This window comes from Pogona vitticeps, chromosome 1 (genome assembly GCF_051106095.1).
Source record: "Pogona vitticeps strain Pit_001003342236 chromosome 1, PviZW2.1, whole genome shotgun sequence".
NCBI lineage: Eukaryota > Metazoa > Chordata > Lepidosauria > Squamata > Agamidae > Pogona > Pogona vitticeps.
Genome location: NC_135783.1, coordinates 190,901,757 through 190,922,030, shown reverse-complemented (window position 1 = coordinate 190,922,030; position 20,274 = coordinate 190,901,757). Strand labels below are relative to the sequence as shown.

At 41.3% G+C, this 20,274-nt stretch overlaps 1 protein-coding gene across 5 annotated transcripts in view; it reads left to right on the top strand.

Annotated features, from left to right (window-relative positions):
• Nucleotides 1-20,274, top strand: part of MFSD6 (major facilitator superfamily domain containing 6) — a 44,563-nt gene that overhangs the window by 10,801 nt on the left and 13,488 nt on the right. For 4 of the 5 annotated variants that reach the window (XM_072979983.2, XM_078393456.1, XM_072979971.2 and 1 more), the window contains exons 2-3: nt 6,860-8,477; nt 18,295-18,392. In XM_072979983.2, coding sequence (XP_072836084.2) covers nt 6,916-8,477; nt 18,295-18,392 — 1,660 coding nt within the window. In that variant the 5' untranslated portion in view covers nt 6,860-6,915. Of the gene's footprint in view, nt 1-842; nt 930-6,859; nt 8,478-18,294; nt 18,393-20,274 lie in introns of those variants that run through there. The other variant, XM_020802893.3, reaches the window with a different exon arrangement.

The window sequence follows — 20,274 nt, the reverse complement described above, 5'->3', positions numbered from 1 at the left end:
CTTGTCTGCTTCTCAGAGGTTCTTTATGTGCAATTGAGATTGGACAACCCTGTTAATAGAGGATTCCTTCAAAAGGGGACTAACCTCTAGTTCTTTAAATAGAGGACGGTTGTGAGCCAGCCCCCAACGCCCCCTCCATGAAGGCACCAGAAGTGTCACCCAAAACAGGTCTTCTTATTGTAGCAACTTCAGAGTAATGGAGCCAACATGGCTCAACCACAAAACTTAAATGCTTTTAAGAGGTCTATGTGGACATGGCTGGGCTCACCGCATATCAAGGTGCAGCAGGAGGAGGAGGACTGGCCAACTGGCGCTGGGGGTACTGCTCTTGGCAGCCTGGTGGCAGGGTGGGTTGCCTCTGCTGCTTCCTCTGCCAATGGGATGCTCTGCACTGGTTCTCCCGTCGCTTTGCCTTTCACTGTCTCAACCAGTCTTGGTGTACATGGGCTGCTTCCTCTGGCAGCACAAAGAACTCCTCCCAACGCCTGTTTTCCGGGTCCCAGCAAGGAATTGTCTCCCAACCAGCCATAGAGCACGCTCCAGCTGTGCTGGCACTTTCTGGGCCTCAGACGCTTCCTTGTCGAGGCCGTCCACCCAGCCTCCTCCTCTTCCCCCAACTCTCCTCCTTTAGCCCCCAGCCCTCCATGTACACACGTGTGGCCTGTAAGGCGTGGTCCATGTCACCACCCAGTCGACAGATGAGCAGGGTCAGGAATCTCCCCCTTACTTGTGGGGAGGCAAAACCCCCACACTCTCTAGTAGGAGGAGGAGCAGGACCAGTCCCAGTCCCACAACTGTCCTCTGTAAAAGAGGACACATGGCCACTTTGGTGAGGTAATAATAGAGAAAAGGCTACACAGATGTCACAGTAGTAGATTGGCAAATCACTAATTTCAGTCAGTGGTCCCTGGAAGAAGACAGAAGTTAAGGTAGGCTTTTATAAACTACTTAAAATGCAGAACAGTGTATGTTTGCGGTAGAGAGCCCTACATTAGCATACTAATTAATATCAGGGCTTTTACTGTTCAAACCTTTTGCATAGCAATTTAAAGTTCATTTTGTTGAAATGTTCTTTAAGCACAGTTGTTTAGGGTGTGAAACCATATACACTTAACTGGGAGATGGGCCCTACTGAATTCTCTATAATCTACCTTTGAAGAAACATGTGTCAGACTACACTGTTAAACTCTGTATTTGTAACACATTAAGCTCTGATTTTATTGAGTTTAATGTGTGGGGGAAATTGTTTAAAAGTGATGATTTGCATTTGCACAATCCACAATCTACCAGTGAAGGTGTGCTAAACATCCTGTGTGTAATTATTTCCACTGATATGAAAATATGAATTGGGAAGCAGTGCCTGCTAAACTCAAAGGGACTTTCATCTGGATAAACAAGTTTGGCGTTACTGTATGTTTCTAGTCCCTTGATGTACCTTATCCATTGAAATCAGTAAGCCTCGTCATATGACTAACAGGGCACAATTCTGCTTTTTATAGGTATCAGCAGAGCTGCTTCTGTTTATTCTCTAGAATGTTGTTACTAATACATTTATTACAAATAATGTCTGGTGACATTTTTTAAAAAATCACACATTGTGCAGGTAGCAGTGCTAGGTGAGTAGTACTGTAGTAGTAATACTGTACATACTAAAGATAGTAGTAATTCAGTTGCCAGAGTAGCTGTGTTAGTTTGTATAATATAATAAAAAGTCTTGTGACGATTTAAATGTCTAACAGATTTTATTTGACACAAGTGTTTATGGACTACAGTTTATGAGTGTTGTCTCAGTTTGCGTATTATTGTGTATATACTTGAGTGGGAGGATGTAGTTAACAAAATGAGGAACATAAAATGCAAAAACTGCAATACAGTGACAGTTACTTCAACAGTGGATATTAAGAAACAATGGTTGCCTGCTAACACAAAAATACTTGTGTAGTTTAACTAATTAACATATAGTGGCATGATTGAAAAGCTTCATGAGACGTAAGAGTTGAATCTTTTGATAAATGCTTGTGGATTGGGGATTGTAATCAGTGGGTTAAAAAAATATAGCTTGTGATTGTTACCTTATCAGTGGTCGCTGACAAACTGTATTTAGTGGTAACACAGAATTCTTGTTTTGATTTCAGTTCGTGTAGTTATATTTGATTGCAGTTCTTGCTTACAACTGCAAAACAAAATGAACAGTGAGTTAGCAGCTAGACATGGTCAGATGATGCCTTCCTGACTCTGTGTGTGGTGCCTTTGTGTGGCTTCTACATGCATAGCTTTTTCAGTTTCCATAGCTCTTGGGGTAAAATTGCATGTTAAGGGGCTTGAGTCTGTGTAGTTCAAAGGAGTAGCAAGCAGGCTTCCTATCAATACATCTGGGAGCTTCTGACCCAGCAAGTGTTCATATATTGCTCTGTGGACATGGTGGCAGATAGGGCTCTTAAGATGGGTGAGATGGAAGATGAAATGGTAAACTCACCTTCTTTTGCCTGCTCTATGAACTCATGGGCCTGCTGTGTAATTCTGCATATCAATTCAGTGAGTGGCCTTCTTGCAGGAAGTCGATTTGCTGTAAGGTTCATTAAAGGAAGTCACTCATGAAAGGGTGGTGAAGAAGGATCATGAGGGCTGAACACAAAACCAAAGTATCTGTATATGAGCCGGAGTACAGTACTGGAAAACAGGTTGGAATGTCTTTCCATTGCATTGTTGTGTTGCATGGCAGTTTTACAAGTGAATGTGAATTCTGATTTCTTTGCAAGTTCTATACCAGTGGTTCTTAACCTTGGGTTACTCGGGTGTTTTTGGACTGCAACTCCCAGAAGCCTTCACCACCAGCTGTGCTGGCTGGGGTTTCTGGGAGTTGCAATTCAAAAACACCTGAGTAACTCAAGGTTAAGAACCACTGTTCTATGCCACTGATAGCTGCTTGAATACTAGATTTCTGTACACGTGTGTACACACGCACACACAAAGCACAAATCTAGCTCTTCTTGATTGTAAGGGAAATGCAAATGGGTATTTGGCATGTCTTTTCTGGCAGAACTGAAGTGATTGCTTGATTCCTCTTCTAAGGGACTTTAATTACCTTCTGTTTAATTACATGAAGTGATATGCTGTCATGCTTTTTGGACAGACTGTTTCTTAAGCCCTTCTCAAGAGGTTTTACACCGTGTTAGTAAGGGACAATGTTTTGGCACTCAATGGACTTAACCTTCATTTGGAGATTATCTGGCTGCTTAGTTCTCTTTTACTTCTGTCAAGACTCCTCACAGGACAATCAGTGAGGCATCCTGGTGGATGTAGCATTAATCTTTTTTTTTTTGTGAGGGTAGCATTAACCTTTAAAGCCTTCACTTACAGCCAATCTCCTTATCTGCAAAGGACAGCAGTTCCCCCTTTATTCCTCAATATGTACCATCCCACTTGTGATCCCCCAGATAATTTGCTGTGTGGATCAGCACATTGGAAAGTAGAAATCTCTATCTGTTAGAAATCCTTGCCTTCAAAAATGATCTTTGCTGGAACATGTCTGCACATATTTGTTTTGATTGCAATAGATAGATCAAGAATCTACCGTAATAATTCTGAGGGTGCTGGCGTCCCTCTGCCTTAACTTCCAAGGTGATTGAGATAGACCCAGAGAGATACCTCTGCTGAGTGGAGTGGATGGGAACTGCAGTCACCTGGCGTCTAGATTCTGGAAGACAAAACATGACCCACTCCTGCTCCACCACATGGTTACAGCATTTCTTACACTCCAGGGCAAGCTTCTTTTTCCTATTATTTACCTCAGGTTACTAAACAAGATCTTAGCTCAATCAGCAGCTGTTGATGTGGCTGAACTACCGAGGGCTCTTTCAGAGAGATGTACTGGCTCCAGCAAAAGAGCTAGGGTCCTTTTCATGTCTTTTTTTCTTTCTTTGCCTAATGAACAGCATTTGTTATTAGACTCGAAATAACCTAGTTTGTACCTTTGGAAAAGCTTCTGAGAACCCAGAGTCTCCTTCCTCGGTTTGCAGTGTTGTATTGCATGGAGACAGAAATGCTATTGTTTAGGCAGCAACTTTCATCTGCCTTAAAATAGTACTGACGACTTGACTTTTTCCAAATAGTTGTTTGCTCTTTTTCACTTTATTTCATTTTAAAGTATCTTTCTTAACATTAGGTGGGCCCTATTTTTTTTCCAGGCTACAAACCAAAAGGAAGAAATATTCAGTGTTTTTATTGTTCTCGTTTGTATTTATAGAAAGCATCCTAGCAGCAATAAAAGCTGTTTATTGTAATGTTTATAAAATTTATTACAAGTGTATAGCTTGCTGGATCAGGGCTACGCCTAGTGTGTACTATTTCTCTTCCCTCCTTTTCTTCAAGCCAAGCTGGTTAAACTTTACAGCCTGGTCTGAATTGTCAGGATGAGTATTGGGAGCGACCTTGTTTACAAAACAAGAGAAAGAGAAAGGACCAAAACAAAGGCAGAGGTGAAAGACTTCAGAGTGGGGCAAGGATCAACCTAGAATCAGAGCCACAGATCAGTGAGGGATGGGGAACCTTCTCCTCAACCTCTAGGCCAATACAGTATTCGTTTGGTGAGAAAGTGTTGGAGGCTGCAGGCCGTAGCTGTAGTAGGCCAGAGCTGAAGATGGATGGGGGTCGGCCAGATCGTTCATCCATGCTTTCATTTGCTTGTTCTCTTATCCTCTCTTATATTTTGCTACCTTTCTGCCTCTCGGTTTCTCCTAGTTTTTTCTCTCCCTCTCTTGCAGGCTGCCAAGAGAAGGAAAGATAACTCTTGCGGGGGGGGGGGGGTTGCACAAACTACTTGAGGGGTGGCTTGCTTTTGAAATTAAGCCAAGGGACACATGTAGCCCTCTAGGCTGTTGGTAATCCACCTCTGCTTCGTTCTTTGTTCCTTTACTATGCGCCAAGAGAAGAAAAGTGCCTTTTCTGAGGAGAGGATTTCTACTGTAGTGTCTTATTAAAATGAGGCTCCTGTTTTGAAGCTTGAAGTTCCTCTGAACTCTCCTCACCTTTCTTTCCCTTCCAACACATAGCCTCTGAAGCATTCTCTGTTAGAGGGATAAGGCTAATTTCATCCTCTTAACCTTGTGGATTTCTGTCAAACCATATTGCCTGTCTTTTACTGCACGCTGAAAACTAGTTTATGATCAGTTATTGCGAGGATGTTTGATACATCTTCTGGATTTCATATCCTAAATTATAACATTACTTGGATGATGGTAATGGGGATGATGATAGCATTGTAAATTTGCATATTGCTTTAAAATTCCGGTCTGGAAAGTAGGTTCTTGTCCAGATTTTGCGGAACAGAAGCTGAGGCAAAAGCAACTATCTTGTTCAGAACACAACACTGAGTGTGAATTTGAATTCAGGTCTCTTTTTTTCAGTAGTTAGTCTGCTGAACATGGTTCTCTCCACTGTTTACTTTCTCCTCTGTTTACACAGGGGAGAAAGTATAGAGTGTACATGTTAATGCTGTTATGGCAACTCTTTTAGATTACTTGTCAGCTCTCAAAGGGCTCCTAGTGGGCTATAAATCCAAACTTTATCCACCTGAAGCATTTAACGTGGTGGCATTTTGAACCTTGTGTTGAATCTTTCCTTATGATTTTCTGGTAGAAAACAGTGCTTTTGTGGAAAGGGAGTAAATGAAGAGTAGAGAGCTTCGTGGCACAGTGGTTAAACTGCTGTACTCTGCTCATGACACTCTGTTCAGTCCCAGGTAGCGGGCTCAAGGTTCACTCAGCCTTCCATCCTTCCAAGGTACTGTGTTTCCCCAAAAATAAAACAGGGTCTTATATTAATTTTTGCTCCAAAAATGTATTAGGGTTTATTTTCAGGGGCTGTTTTATTTTTTTCATGTACAACAATCTACATTTATTCAAATATAGTCATGTCATCTAGTTGCTGCAGAATGGTAGGTTTCACTTAACTGGGGTATTTTTGGGGTAGGGCTTATATTAAGAGCATCCTGAAAAATCATACTAGGGCTTATTTTCAGGTTAGGTCTTATTTTAGGGAAAATAGGGTAGGTAAAATGAGTACCCAGATTGTGGGGGTTGGGCAATGTGTAGCCTGCATAATTACTGTAAATTGTAAACGGCCCAGAGAGTGCTTTAAGCTCTATGGGCAGTATATAAGCAGCACCCTTTACTTTGTTTTTTTAAGAGATAATTTCCACCCATCTTGAACAATGATCCTATTTTCTCGCTTGGTTTCCCCATCTGCTTCTGCTTTGGCACCTTCTTGTCCTTATTGCGTGTTATCCTCTCCTTCCTAAATCTCTTGGGCAAACCTAGCAAAAGGAAGGTCATATTTTCATAATGCTACCAAAGCAAATCAGATTTGACTGTGTACTGATGAAGGAGAGTACACACATTGCATGCATAAAATCCCAGGTTTGGCCCCTCACAACTTTAGTTTGAAAGATCAGTTAGCATCTGATGCTATTCAGAAAAGATAATACTGGGCTTGATGGAATCTATAGCCAGTTCAGAGTGTGGGTGATGCATCTTATATAAGTGAATGCTTTTGAATATTTGACAAATTGCTAAGAAGACTAGCATTTCTCATGGGAATTAACAAATCTGTTTGTAATCCATGTGTTATCATTAATCACAAATTTTAAAAACTTTCATCCTATTTTAGTCACTAGTTTTTGTCACTTGTAATGTGGATTCGTAAATATGGGTCCATCCTGAGGTTCTACTTAAGACCTTGAATGGCACCTGCAAGTGATAAATATTACCCCTTCAAGGTGTTAAAAATATCTGCATTTCCCCCTTGTATCATTGAGTAAGGTTTTTTTTAAAACTATGGTGGTTTTTGTATGTTTCTACAGGCTTCTTAAATTCTACTCTGGAGGGCCACGTCCGTGTCTCCTATGTGCTGTAAACCATGGCCACAGATGATAAAGTAGCCATTTTAACTGATGACGAAGAGGAGCAAAAGAGGAAATATGTGCTTGCAGATCCTTTCAATGGTATTTCCAAAGAGCAAGACCTCCAAGCCCGAAGTGATACACCTTCAACAGAGACTACAACTACCATTCCAGATGAGGAACTAGATTGGCTCGAAAGGCACTGTGTCAAAGTGAACAATGATCTCCTGGTCTCCAAGGTCTTTTATTTCTTCTTCTATGCTGCCTACGGTTCCCTTTATCCGTTGCTGCCTGTGTATTACAAACAGCTGGGCATGACGCCAAGCCAGAGCGGACTCCTGGTGGGCATTAGGTACTTCATTGAATTCTGCAGTGCTCCTTTCTGGGGAGTGGTGGCAGATCGCTTTAAAAAAGGGAAAGTTGTCCTCCTGTTTTCACTTCTCTGTTGGGTGTTGTTTAATTTGGGAATCGGCTTTGTGAAACCAGCTACCTTAAGGTGTGTACCCAAGTTCCCAGTGCCAGTATATCCTACCAATGCCAGCCACCTCTTAACGACCACCCCACAAAACGTCTCGGTTTCTTCGGCACTGCCTGCTGTTGGAGCTACATCGCCACCAAACAGCCGAGGCAAAAGGGACCTGCCGGCTTCCAGCTTGCCAGTTCTGAGCTCAGCGTTGCCTCTGAACCTTGCAACCGTCCTCCCTCTGACTACCACAAATGGAGATGGGATGTATTCTTCAAAGAAGGAAGAAGGTATAATCAGCGAGAGCACCCCAAAAGTCACTCTGACCATGAGATCACCGGAGCATACAAGCCAGGCCACCATCTTGCCTGCAGTTACCACCAAGGCCGCGTTTTCTGATCAGGTCACTCTGGTTTATGACCCCCAGGAGGTGGGAGCCATCTTCCTGCTCATCCTTCTGGTGGTTATTATAGGAGAGTTCTTCAGTGCATCATCAGTCACTATTGTGGACACTGTGACTCTCCAGTATCTTGGCAAGCACAGGGATCGTTATGGGCTACAACGGATGTGGGGCTCTCTGGGTTGGGGTATCGCCATGCTGTCAGTGGGAATTGGCATTGATTCTACCCACATAGATGTGCCTTTTGAAGGTCAAGGCTGTAAACCTCCGGAGTATAAGAACTACAGGATTGTTTTCATTGTCTTTGGGGTGTTGATGACTGTTTCTTTGATTGTGGCAACCCAGTTCCGGTTCCATTATAACCACTACAAGCAAGAGGAAAACGAAAGCAAAGAAGCTGAAGTCTCGCCGGTGGATAGAAATTCTTCTACAGACTCTTCCAATGAGAGCCGTAGCAGTGACACCAGCCAGTTGCAATCCTTTAATTTTTGGGATTTGATAAAGCTGCTCTGCAGTATCCAGTATGGTTCTGTACTGTTTGTAGCTTGGTTTATGGGCTTTGGGTATGGCTTTGTGTTCACCTTTCTCTACTGGCACCTGGAGGACCTGAATGGCACCACTACCCTTTTCGGCGTCTGTTCTGTCCTAAGTCATGTATCCGAATTGACAGCCTATTTCTTCAGCCACAAGTTGATTGAGCTGATAGGTCACATCAGGTAAGCGAATCATATAATAATGTTTGAATATCCATAATTAAAACTGCATCAAGAATAGAAAATACAAAATGTGAAGAATGACACAGGAGTCCGAATAGAACAGTAAGCTGGAAAAAGAGAATAAAGAAAATTATATGTTCTTATGGATGTTTGAGGTGTAAAAGTAAATTGTCACGACTGAGGGACTGAACTGTATATAGATCAGGAAGTCACTTGTTTGATTCTCAGCTCCACTGTGAAATCACTAGGTGGCCTCAGGCAGGTCACTGTCCCTCAGTGTCAGTTTCCCCATTTGCAGTAGGGAGAGGGAGCCTTGTGGCCCAGTGGTGAAACTGCAGTACTGCAGCCACAGCCACAACTCTGCTTAAAACCCGAGTTCAATCCCAGGTAGCTGGCTCAATGTTCACACAGCCTTCCCTCCTTCTGAGGTTTGTAGATCAAGTACCCAGCTTGCTGCGGGGGGGGGGGGAGAGGGGGGAGAGGCAGGAAGAGACTCAACGAGTAACCTGCATAATTAAATTGGAAACTGCCCAGAGAATGCTTTAAGTGCTGTGGGGTGGTATATAAGCAGCATGCTTTGTTTTTTTTTGTTTTGCAGTATGCAGGATAATACAGCAGCAATATGAGGTACAAAGGTTTGCGAATAGATAATGCATATTGAATCCTTTAGACACTTGAAATTTATTATTATTATTTTATTTGTTAAATTTATACCCCACCCATCTAGACTGAATCTACTCTGGGCAGCTAAGAATAATAAAAAAAGGAATGAAAACAATGTAATAAAGTAAAAAAAACAACAACAATAGCAATGTGGCAGAAAATGGAGAAAAGAAAAAAAATGCAAGTAATGACAGGAGGGAAAGCCTGACTGAAGAGCCAGATCTTAAGTTTGCTGTTAAAAACACCCAGACAGATCTCTGGGGCCAGACTGTTCCATAGCCGAGGAGCCACTGTTGAGAAGGCCCGGTTTCTTGTTCTTTCTCTCCGGGCCTCCCTTGGCGTTAGGCCCCTCAGCCGCCCTTCCTGGCTGGAACGGGTGGTTCGGGTAGATCCAGGTGGGAGGAGGCCATATAAATTGAAAGTGCCATATAAATACTAAACATAATTACATGTTTTAAAAATATATTAGAGGAGCATGCGTTGTTGTTTCCATGTCTTCCTTTAACGAACAAAGAAATATAATTGTGATACTTTTCTTTCTTTCTTCATCCCCATCAAATTTGTACCAGTCACTGTTCTGACAGGTGCCACAGCTCTTTGCAATAACTGTCCACAAAAATGTCTTTTTGATGTTGTCTTCTCAAGAAAACAGACCAGGACAGTTCTTCTTCGAATGCCATTGTTCCATGGCACACAATCAGTTGTTAGGTGGTGTAAAATCCTCTATAAGTCCCATTGATTTAATGGACCTACCCAAATTGCAACGTATAACAGGATTTTAGCCATTGAATTCAGTGGGACTTAATTCTGTGTAGGCATCTTTGGGAAATAGCTGGTAACAGGGTTTTTTAAAATACTTCAGTGCTCGGATAATAACCATCCTTTGCCAATCTCTAACTTTGAAAGAGGATCTTTTAATAACTCCTGTGGGGCAGGGTGGGGGGGGCAATATTTGGCAGCTGTGATTTTTCCTGGTGGGGTGCTGTAACACCTTTCCTGCTCAGGACAGATTTCCCTGTAGAAATTAGATTCCAATCTCCATGTAGATTATTACGAACAGTGATCCCCATGAATGTGCTTTGCATATAATTTATTTATTTATTTATTTATTTATTTATTTATTTATTTATTTATTCATTCATTCATTCATTCATTCATTCATTCATTCATTCATTCATTCATTCATTCATTTATTCATTTATTCATTCATTCATTCATTCATTCATTTATTTATTTATTTATTGCATTTATATGCTGCCCATCTAGACATAGTCTACTCTGGGCGGCTCACAACACACAAGATAAAAACAATTTAAAATATACACAGTTTTACATAGATAAAAACAAAGAGATATAAAATATAAATCATAGATGTACAATTTTAACAATTAATTTAAAGCAAACAGTCCCAAGATAGCATGAATCCAAAGAAAAGAAATAAGAACTAAGAGTCACTCAATTGACTGAAGGGAAGGCCTGCTTGAATAGCCAAGTTTTCAAGTGGCTTTTGAAAACGCCCATAATTACATCGCTACTTGTCTGAGTATCACTTCCTAAGATCTACTACCCAGGCTACCCAATCATTTCATTTGGATACTTGTAGAGTGACAGGTGATCACAGCTTCTCAACATTTGTAGGAATGACAAAATATAGCTGTGTGGATTTGCCACATGTGGATGGTACAGGTTTTTTTTAAATATACATACATTGCCCCTCCCAGCATGGCCCTCAGGTGGGATTGCACGATAATTCTGCATTTACGATTGTACTGGGTGAACACATTCTAAGTCCTATGAAGTATATAGTTCTGGCTTTTAAATATTGTATGAAAACACCATCCTCGCTTTCTCTTGAAGTGTGGCAAAGGACCAAACTAGACATTCCAGATAACCTACCAGTGGATGGGTAGATGGATGGTGGCCTGCTCATCCAGGACCCAAGATTGGGCAGTATAATTCAGAGTTTGGTTAGAATGGAATTCTTCCTTCCTCTGCTCCCCAAACCATTTCTGAACAGAAGCTCATCAGCTGGCCTAAATTTTTCATAATACTTGCAGATAGTGTAAACCAAACCAGTTCTTTTTATTGATCATCTAGTTAGGAGAAGCATAATGGTTAGGCATGTTTCCTCTGAGATGGCAGATTTGAAGAACCACTACAAAAATTACAGACTAATAATAAAATAAATAAATAAAAACACTTTTCACAGCTTAGATATAATATAGGTGCCTTTCTGTGAGGATGCAAAATAGAGGTAGGTGGACCAAGGTTCTTGCAAGATAGCTTCCTCTGGGGTTAAGGAAGGCCAGCCAGTCTGTCTCCAGAAAAGCAAAAGCAAGCAGAAGTACTACAGCATCTTCAAGACTAACACCTATGTTTTTAGTGTGAACTTTCATGAATTACAATCTACCTGCCATTTGGAGAAATGGTTTGTGATCTACAAAAGCTCACATTGAAATGAATGTGTTCCTTCTAAATGCAATTGTTTTGCTTTTGCTGTTGCTTTAAAAAAAGTTAATGGAGTAGTAGCCAGATGTTTAAAATAATAAAGATTATTCAAAAATTTCAAGAACGTTCCCGTAGGCTTTTTTCTTGAGTAACTCCAGAAAAAAAGCTCAGACTGCAGGTTGGATAAAAAATTAAAAAAAAAAAAATTAAATTGATTTAAATCATGATTTAAATCAAAAATTTATTTTGATTTAAATCCAGTTTTTATTAAAATCTAGTTTTTAAAATTTAAATTGTGATTTAAATCCACCTTGTCAGACTGGGTGGAAAGCTACTGGAGTGCCTAGTTTACCCAGTACAATGTTACCAGTCTTTGGGTGGTAGAAATGGGAGTGGGGGTCCTTCCCCCCCGATCTAATCACAGTAATTGTTTACACTACAAATCTAAAAAAAATTAGTGGTGTGTCACACTGCATTTCTGTGTGCAGTTCTACTACTACAACAGAGAAGGAATGTAGGAAGCCTGGACAAAAGGTAAAGAAAACGAGAAATAGCTGTTGTATATAATGCATTTTACCAAAAGATTTCTAAATACCTTTTCGTTGCAATATGAAGAAATCATTTACACACATGGAAGACTTGATGATGGATATGGGATAGATCGTGTCAGTGTGAGATATAGAAACACACCATCTGCCTATCCTTTATGGTTAGTGTAATGACGTAGAGTGAACCACATACTGTAGTAGAGGGCAAATGCATTAATTGGCAGGAACGAACTGTTCCTTCAGATACAGTTCTCTCTCCTCCACAGCAGTTCAGATTTCTGAAGAGACAAAGCGCTTGAAATTAAATACTCACTTGCTTCTTCAAGAATGCTGGTCCAAAGAAAAATAGGATCTAGCCCAGATTTCAACTGTTTGTCGCCCTTTGGAGTTTTAGGCAGTGTTCTTTCCTAGCCCCATCTAGCAATCCTTGATGGTAGAAGATGATCTCCCTTCCAAGTAGTAACCAGTCCTGATTCTACTCAACTTCCAAAATCAGACGAGGTTGGGTGTCTTCGGCGTGGTAGGGTCATACCTTTGTTTTGCTTTCTTGTGTTTCAGGATTTTTTTTTTTTTGTACTTCTATATTTAGGGCTGGACCCAATGAGGTGCTTACTTGCTAATACCGTATTTTTCGCACCATAAGACGCACTTTCCCACCACAAAACGGGGGGTGGAAAGTCTGTGCATCTTATGGAGCGAAGAAAACAGATTATATTTTCCTGTTTTCTTCCCCTAAAAAATTGGTGCGTCTTATGGAAAGGTGCGTCTTATGGAGCGAAAAATACGGTATGTAACTCCTAGAGTCAGAGGCAGTTAAAAATGAAGAAGAACCAGGACAAAAGAAGTCTCAATCTACAGTGGTGCCTCGCACAGCAAGGTTAATCCATTCCGGATTAACCCTCGCTGTGTGAAAGCATCATTGAACGGGGCAAGAAAACCAATTGGAACGCATTAAACAGTGTTTAATGCATTCCAATTGGGCTGAATACTCACCGTTCAATGATGCTTCCGGGTGCCTGGCAGCCATTTTTGCGCCCTCCCCTCGCTGAACGAGGGCGCAAAAATGGCTGCGATCAGCTGTCCGGCGGGTCCAAAATGGCCGCCGGAACAGCCGAAATGGCCAGTCGCAGCGTTTTTGCGCCCTTGGTAAGCGAGGGGAGGGCGCGAAAATGCTGCGTGCAGCCATTTCGGCTGTTCCAGCAGCGTTTTCGCACCCTCCCCTCGCTTACCAAGGGTGCAAAAACGCTGCGCGTGGCCATTTTGGTGTCGCGCAGCAGCCATTTTGGACCCGCTGACCAGCTGATCGGCGGGTCGCAAAGCGAAGGTCGGTATACGAACCGCTTACCGACCTTCGCTCTGTGAATTGTGCCCTGTCTAGGTGCCGTTTTGCAATCGCAACGGCACCGTTGCGCGGATTCGTCGCTCTTTGGAGCGACCATTCTGCGAGGCACCACTGTATTGCTCTTTGCCATTGATGTAGTACTTGTCCTAGTCAATCCAGTTCATTTGTGCGCTGCTACCACCATACCAAAACAAAATGAAACAAAACACCCCATGCCATCTAACTGGGGGCTCGTACGTAACACTTTGCTCAACCAGAAATGTTGGAAGTATATTTTATTCTCTTCAGATAATTTTCCATTGAGTTGGACTAGTTAGTATTTTGATAACTGATTGAATATATTTTATTGTATGTTCATACTATTCAACTGTGATGCCATAAACTTAACTTATCAGTTAGATCAAATACTGCAAGAGAAAAGTAAACAGTACATAAATCCTGTAAACAGTGTCTTCAAAAACTAAGTAGGTTGAGTATGCAGGCTGTACAACAATATATTTATGTCTTACACACTTTCCCCCACATTCCCTTGGTTTTCCATTTACCCAAAATCCTAGCATTTGCACCCGTGGAGACATTTTGAGTCCTTCCTGAGATCTGGTTTTGCATTTTCCTTCCAATTTGTTTTTAAGGATGTGTATTTATTTATTTATTAAATTTATACCCCGCCCAATTAGTCAGCGTCTCTACCCCGCCCAATTAGTCAGCGTCTCTACCCCGCCCAATTAGTCAGGGTGTCTTACAATAGAAATAACATAAAAACAATTAAAAGTAGCAGTAAGCAAACATCTTTCTTTTGATATGGGAATGGTAGTGGTTCTTAATTTGAAATGTTTTTAGATTTGTTTTTTGACCACTGAAGTACTCATAGTTGCATTTTTATTAAGTGACGTTATATTTTTAATGTCAGTTTTAATCAGGTTAATCAGTCAACGGCTGAAATCCTGTTTCACAGCCACGCAAATGGGGTAACCTTTGAAAGTGAACTGCCATAAGTTAAGAAATCTCCACAGACATTACCTGATTCAAGTTACTCACTGTGCAAACATAACAGCTGAGGAGATTCCCCAACCTATAGCAACTTGTGTCAAAAAGTTACATCATTTGCGTAAATGTGCTACAGAATCTCAGCTAATGTGTGCCCATTTTGTAACAGTGAATCATCATTATTTTGCCATATTTAGAGCTCATCCCAAGAGGCAGGAGGCTACTTTTCATGTATTTAAGTACAAAATTTTGACACCAGTGCCCTTAACAAGACCACCAATTCTTGCCTTAAACACATCTGAGCATGTGTGTGTCATGTACAAGCAGTCCCATACGTTCATTTACTCTAGATCAACACCTAGCTACTTTAACATTTGGATTTCTGTTGAGCTCTCTGGGCAGCTGTCGTGTCTATCTCTGAAAACATTAAAAATATATTTTCTCCAGTGTGAGCCAAGAAATAGTTCATCAAGGAAATAAGCTATCCAGTAAATAAGATCATTCTTTCTACTTTTTTTTTCTATCTATGCATTCCTTCCTCTTTGTCTTGATTTTTCAACTGCTCCCTTCCATTCCCTCTTATTTCATACTTTTCAAGGGGTTTTCAGTCGTTTCTCACGGGGCTGTTTCTGCGGGAGGGGCATGGGAGCAGAAAGTTTAGCTAATGTTGAAAGGTGGTGGTTGGTGGGTTTCTTCTCTGTGGGGAAAAGTTGCCATACACAGTAATGTAAATATTTGAAAGTCATTATTATAATGACTTACAATGGTAAGCTGTAGTGTTGCCTAGCATCAAGAGACCAAGAAAGCATTCTGAATAGCACTCATCAATCCCTGAGTACCATTTTCTTTTTAAAAAAAGAAAGAAAAAAGGGGGGGAGAAGGAAAATTTGTTCAATAATCCCGACTAAGGGCAGGCCTTATCTTTTCACATTTGATTTCCATTCACAGAGAGGATTATTACTGAACACTTCAGTGTCACTTTTAGCAGATAAAAGCAGGCTTTTTTACTTCTTTCATGTGGTCGCTCCTTTAAAATGGAGAACTAAGAGGGCTGATGAGTGAGTGTCTAGCTGAAAGCCTTTGGTTCCTGGTATGTTGGACTAAACCAGCCCTCCCTGTCACGCATGATTTGTGAGAGGGAAGTTACCTTCAGTTATATACCTCCTCACATGAGACGTTGGCGTAGAGGTGTTTATGGTGCTCTGTGGGTTGCATTGAAAAGTCCTAGCATGATTGCGTTGAGTGGACCATGCGCTTGCGAGTGCTGCTTCTGGTGTGGTAAGTGCGCACTTGGAGCTGTGGCTGGAAGTAGGACAACCCTTTAAATGCATCCGGCTGGTACTTGCATAAATAAAATTTTCTGGTAGGGCACACAGTGTTATGAATACATTTCTGGGTTTGTTTTTGCCCCTTCGGAGAACGTTTCCTCTCAGATGGACGCGTGCTTGCTATGAAGTATCATTGCTCTTTCTCTGAGCATATTTCAGTTTGCAGGGCTGGTGCAAAGCAGCTTCAGGCCAGTTACTTTGCTGGCATATTTGCCCTTGTTCAGTAGCTAATACTGCCTTGATGCAAACATACAAACATCTGTACCCTTTCTTAAAGTCCTGTGTCTCCCAACCCCGCCCCCCACTTAAAAGTTCTCTCCAACAACAGGCCTCACAAAGTGATTTTCAGAATGTCATATTTACGACTCTTCATTTTTCAGATGTCTTCCCTCGCTTCAGGTCACATTTTAAATGTTTAGTCACTGCCATGCAGAACAAGTCCAGCTAGTGACCTGAAAGGGGAAAAAACAGGACCTTTTCCACAGAACACCGGCTGCGAATTTGGCAGCTAGAAATCGGCAGAGAATGCTTTTATCTTTCCGCAGATTGTAATAATCTGCAGATAACAAACAAAGGCCTGAGATGCTTGGGTTCTCTTTAGCATAGTGTGCTAGGAGGTCTGTGTCTCACCTCTGTAGTTTCTAATTAAAATGTATGTGCTGTGTTCTTCAATCCTTCTCCACCTGATTGGTTTTTTTTTAAGGGGAAAAAATTGCTTTCAAATTGCACAGGAAGTTTGATATACCATTAAATCTCTGTTTATGCAAAATACATTACTCTCATCCCAACATAAAATCCATCCAAAGTGCCTGTAATACAGTTAAGCCCCTGATTACTTCCCAGTGACCAATCACAAAACGAAGCTGGACTGCAAGAGGCAGAGCTGAATGAAAGCATGTGCTACGATAAATCTAATCCTGTGTTAAATGTATCCTTGAGTTTGACCCTGATATTGACCAAGTTTGGCTTATGTTAGGTGGTAGGTGTTTGTTTTGCTTTAGCTGTTTATTAAACTTTGGAACAAGAAGAGATCAGTTAGCTTAGAGGACAGCATGCTTTAGGGCAGTGGTTCCCAGCCTTGGGTCACAGGATGTTCTCCTGGCCAGCACAAGAACATCTGGGGAGCTAAGGCTGGGAATCACTGCTTTAGGCAAACAGCACTAAGTCAGAAGGCTGCCGTGTATAAGCAGATTGTTTTGTTGAATTGTTCATCTGCAAACAGGGTTTCCAACGTCCTAGCTATTTTTAAAAAAAAAACTTGCTTATTTTTGTTTTTGTTGAGGGGTCTATTTGCTTGAACAAACCCTGGATTATACTGGTTCCCTGCTTGCTTGCTTGCTCACTCTGCAGTTCTTTGCATGTATACCATAGGCCAAGGGTAAAGTATCTGTAGCTGAAGGTGTTGGGCTGATGAGACCCAAAGTCTGCCAACATCTGGAGGGACACAAGCTTCCTATTCCTGCTTTAGATGATCACACAGCTGTTGTGCTAAGCTTATCCATGGATCCCTCAGTTGCCATTCCTCGTTCTCTTTCAGAATTACTCTGGATTCTAACCAGACAACCTTACCCATGAAGTAGAGTTGTAGTTGAAATAAGTGCAGATATTGTAACACTGGCTTTGGATTGATAGTGACCTAATAACTTGCCCTTGTGAAGGTTTGAACTACAGTATTGTGAAAATCTTGATGTAACCTAGATATATGTGAGGTCTTAGAAAAATAACATACCAGGCTCAGCATCACAACTTGCAGATTCCATAGGAGAAGCCATTTTGCTTATTAGAAAGTCCTGGGGCATCTTATTAAAATCTTAACAAAACAAATTTTAGGGTGACGTCTGGGCTTCAAAACCATGTTAAACCTATGGGTATGTAAAAGAAGGAAAGTATGAGTAAGTAAAGTGCTCCAGGAAATGTCTGGGTCTGTTTACTGTGTGATGAAAGCTGGATTTGTCAGGAAACTACATGGTTTTTCCATCCTTTGAAAAACCATCAGAAACTAAAATGCACCCAGGACAAAGAAGGTTGCATATATACTAACCATTGAAATACACCATCTTCCATTACTGTATCTGGCAAAGATAACATTGCATGAGAGGTGCTGATTCTTTTGGTACAAAAGCAGGAAATTAAAACTGAAGTTCATTCACTAGTACAGTATTTAATAGTCTGTGTTAAATAAAATTGTGATAGTATAGTTCTAAGCCAGTATAGTAAAATATATTCACGAAGGCTTTCACGGCTGGGATATAATGGTTGTTGTGGGTTTTTCGGGCTCTTTGGCTGTGTTCTGAAGGTTCTTCTTCCTAACGTTTCGCCAGTCTCTGTGGCCAGCATCTTCAGAGGACAGCAACCTGTGCTCTGGTGTAGTTGGCTTGGGAGTGCAGTATTTATGACTGTGAGATAGGCTTTTGTCTTTTTCTTGTAGATGGGTGAAGTCAAGTTTGTCACTGCTATGTGCAAAGCATATCCAATATATTTCTTCTTTTCTATCTGTGTAGAGTCCTGTATATTGGCCTTGCCTGCAACACAGCTCGTTATATTTACATCTCCTATCTGGAAAATGCTTGGACCGTTTTGCCCATGGAAGTACTTCAAGGTAAGAAGGCAGCATTCTCCCAAGCCTCCAGCGCAATAGCTGTGTACTTCAATTATTCATAGTGCCTGCTGGGTCATAAATTGAAAATGCAGCCATGTTTTTACACCCGTCAGTAAATAACCCTTTCTTTCCATGCAATGCTGTTGCAGCCTTCAGAGGAAAGTATGAATGAGCCAGAGGCAGTTTCTGCAGGTGACCTGAGATTCTGCGGGTTTAATCAAAGCAAACAGCAGAATGCCAAAGCACACCCCTTAAGTAAACAGCTAACCTACTGCAAATAAGGCTTAGTACCTGCCTTTGTTTCTGCCAATAAAGCATAAATCTTCTAAATCTGCTGATTTTTCACGATTGAAAGGAAGCCTTTGCTTTTCAGTGGTACATCTTTAAAAAATAAAAAAGCTGCGGTGCTGAACATTCAGGAATAACCAGTTCTCTTAAGTGGTTGTAGTTTATCCCCTACATGAACACATGTGTTTTCTCTGCTCCCTTCTTTCATTCTTTCTTTCCCCTTTTGAGGTTTGCTGCATCTTTAGCCCCACCTGCCCACCCTGCTCTCTTCTCCCCCCCCTTCCCTCCCCCCCATCTCTTCTCAGACCTGGTGTCTGTTTTCTGTCTGTGTTCTGAAGGAAGATCAAAGATAGATCAGAAAGTCTGGGGGGGGGATGACTCTGAGATACCGGGACACCTTGGATTGTGAGGCTGGTTGAGCCATGCCCCCTTACAGTCCGTGGATTAGTGCTAATTCATGGTGGTGGGAGGAAAAGTGGACATGTGTGGTTTGATGTTTATTGCACTTGCGATATATGATACCAAAATAAGATAATTAAAGTCAATCAAACTAGCATAAAAATGAAGCTACAACAGCTAAAATTAATACAATAAAATGAATACATATTAAGTATGCATGCATGTTAAATACCTTTAAAATGGATAAACCTTTACCTGTACAACAAATAAATATTATTAAAATGCAGATAAAACTCTTAGGAGGCAGCATTAATGGATTTTGTCAGGTTACCGTCAAATTGCTGTGTATTCAGATCACCCTGCTGATTTACAGATTCCACAGATTTTTCTCTGCATCTGTAAAATAAAGCCTGTACTGCAAATAATAAACCAACACTTTTGTCACATTTTGGTTTGTCCCTTGAAGCAGGAAGCCCTGTTTTCCTTTGAAAAGCAGTATCATGCGGCAACTGAAAAAGATAGTGCTGCACAGTTGAAAAAGTGGGTGTGCAATTGTCCACAGTCACTTTTCTCCAGTATGCAGTTTCTCCCCTGTACAGGCCTTCATAATGGTGGCAGATCCTTCACGGTCCTCCTTGAGTAACAGTAATAGGAGATACTGTCTTCTGTTATAACAGTAGAAAAATGTATTAACATGTCTGTTACTGAAAAATAACACCTCTGTATTGATTAGTAATATTGGGGGTAACCTACCTGTGTTCTGATTGCAATATGTTCTATATTTCTGTCCTAATATCCAGTAATGTGCAGATGTGGCTAAACGTAGTGTAATTTTGTCCAGATAGGGCTGTAGTAGATGTTGCAAATGGATCTTTTCCCATAGCAGCCCTTATGCTCAGTGCCATGAACCATCCCCCGCCCCCAATTTCTCTGTGGTAGAGGCTGATTTTCAGTCCTGTGTCCATCCAGTGCTTAAGGCAGCAACCGTTCAATTAGGGATATTTATCCATCATGGCGATAATTATCTCCTGTGTGTGTTATAAATTCTACAAATTTCTCTGTCTGGGACATATAGAGTACCACTCTATTCTGCTTTGGCCAGAACTCATCTGGAGTATTGTGTCCAGTTCTGGGCACCTCAATTCAAGAAGGATGTTGACAACCTGGAATGTGTCCCAGAGGAGGTCGACGAAAG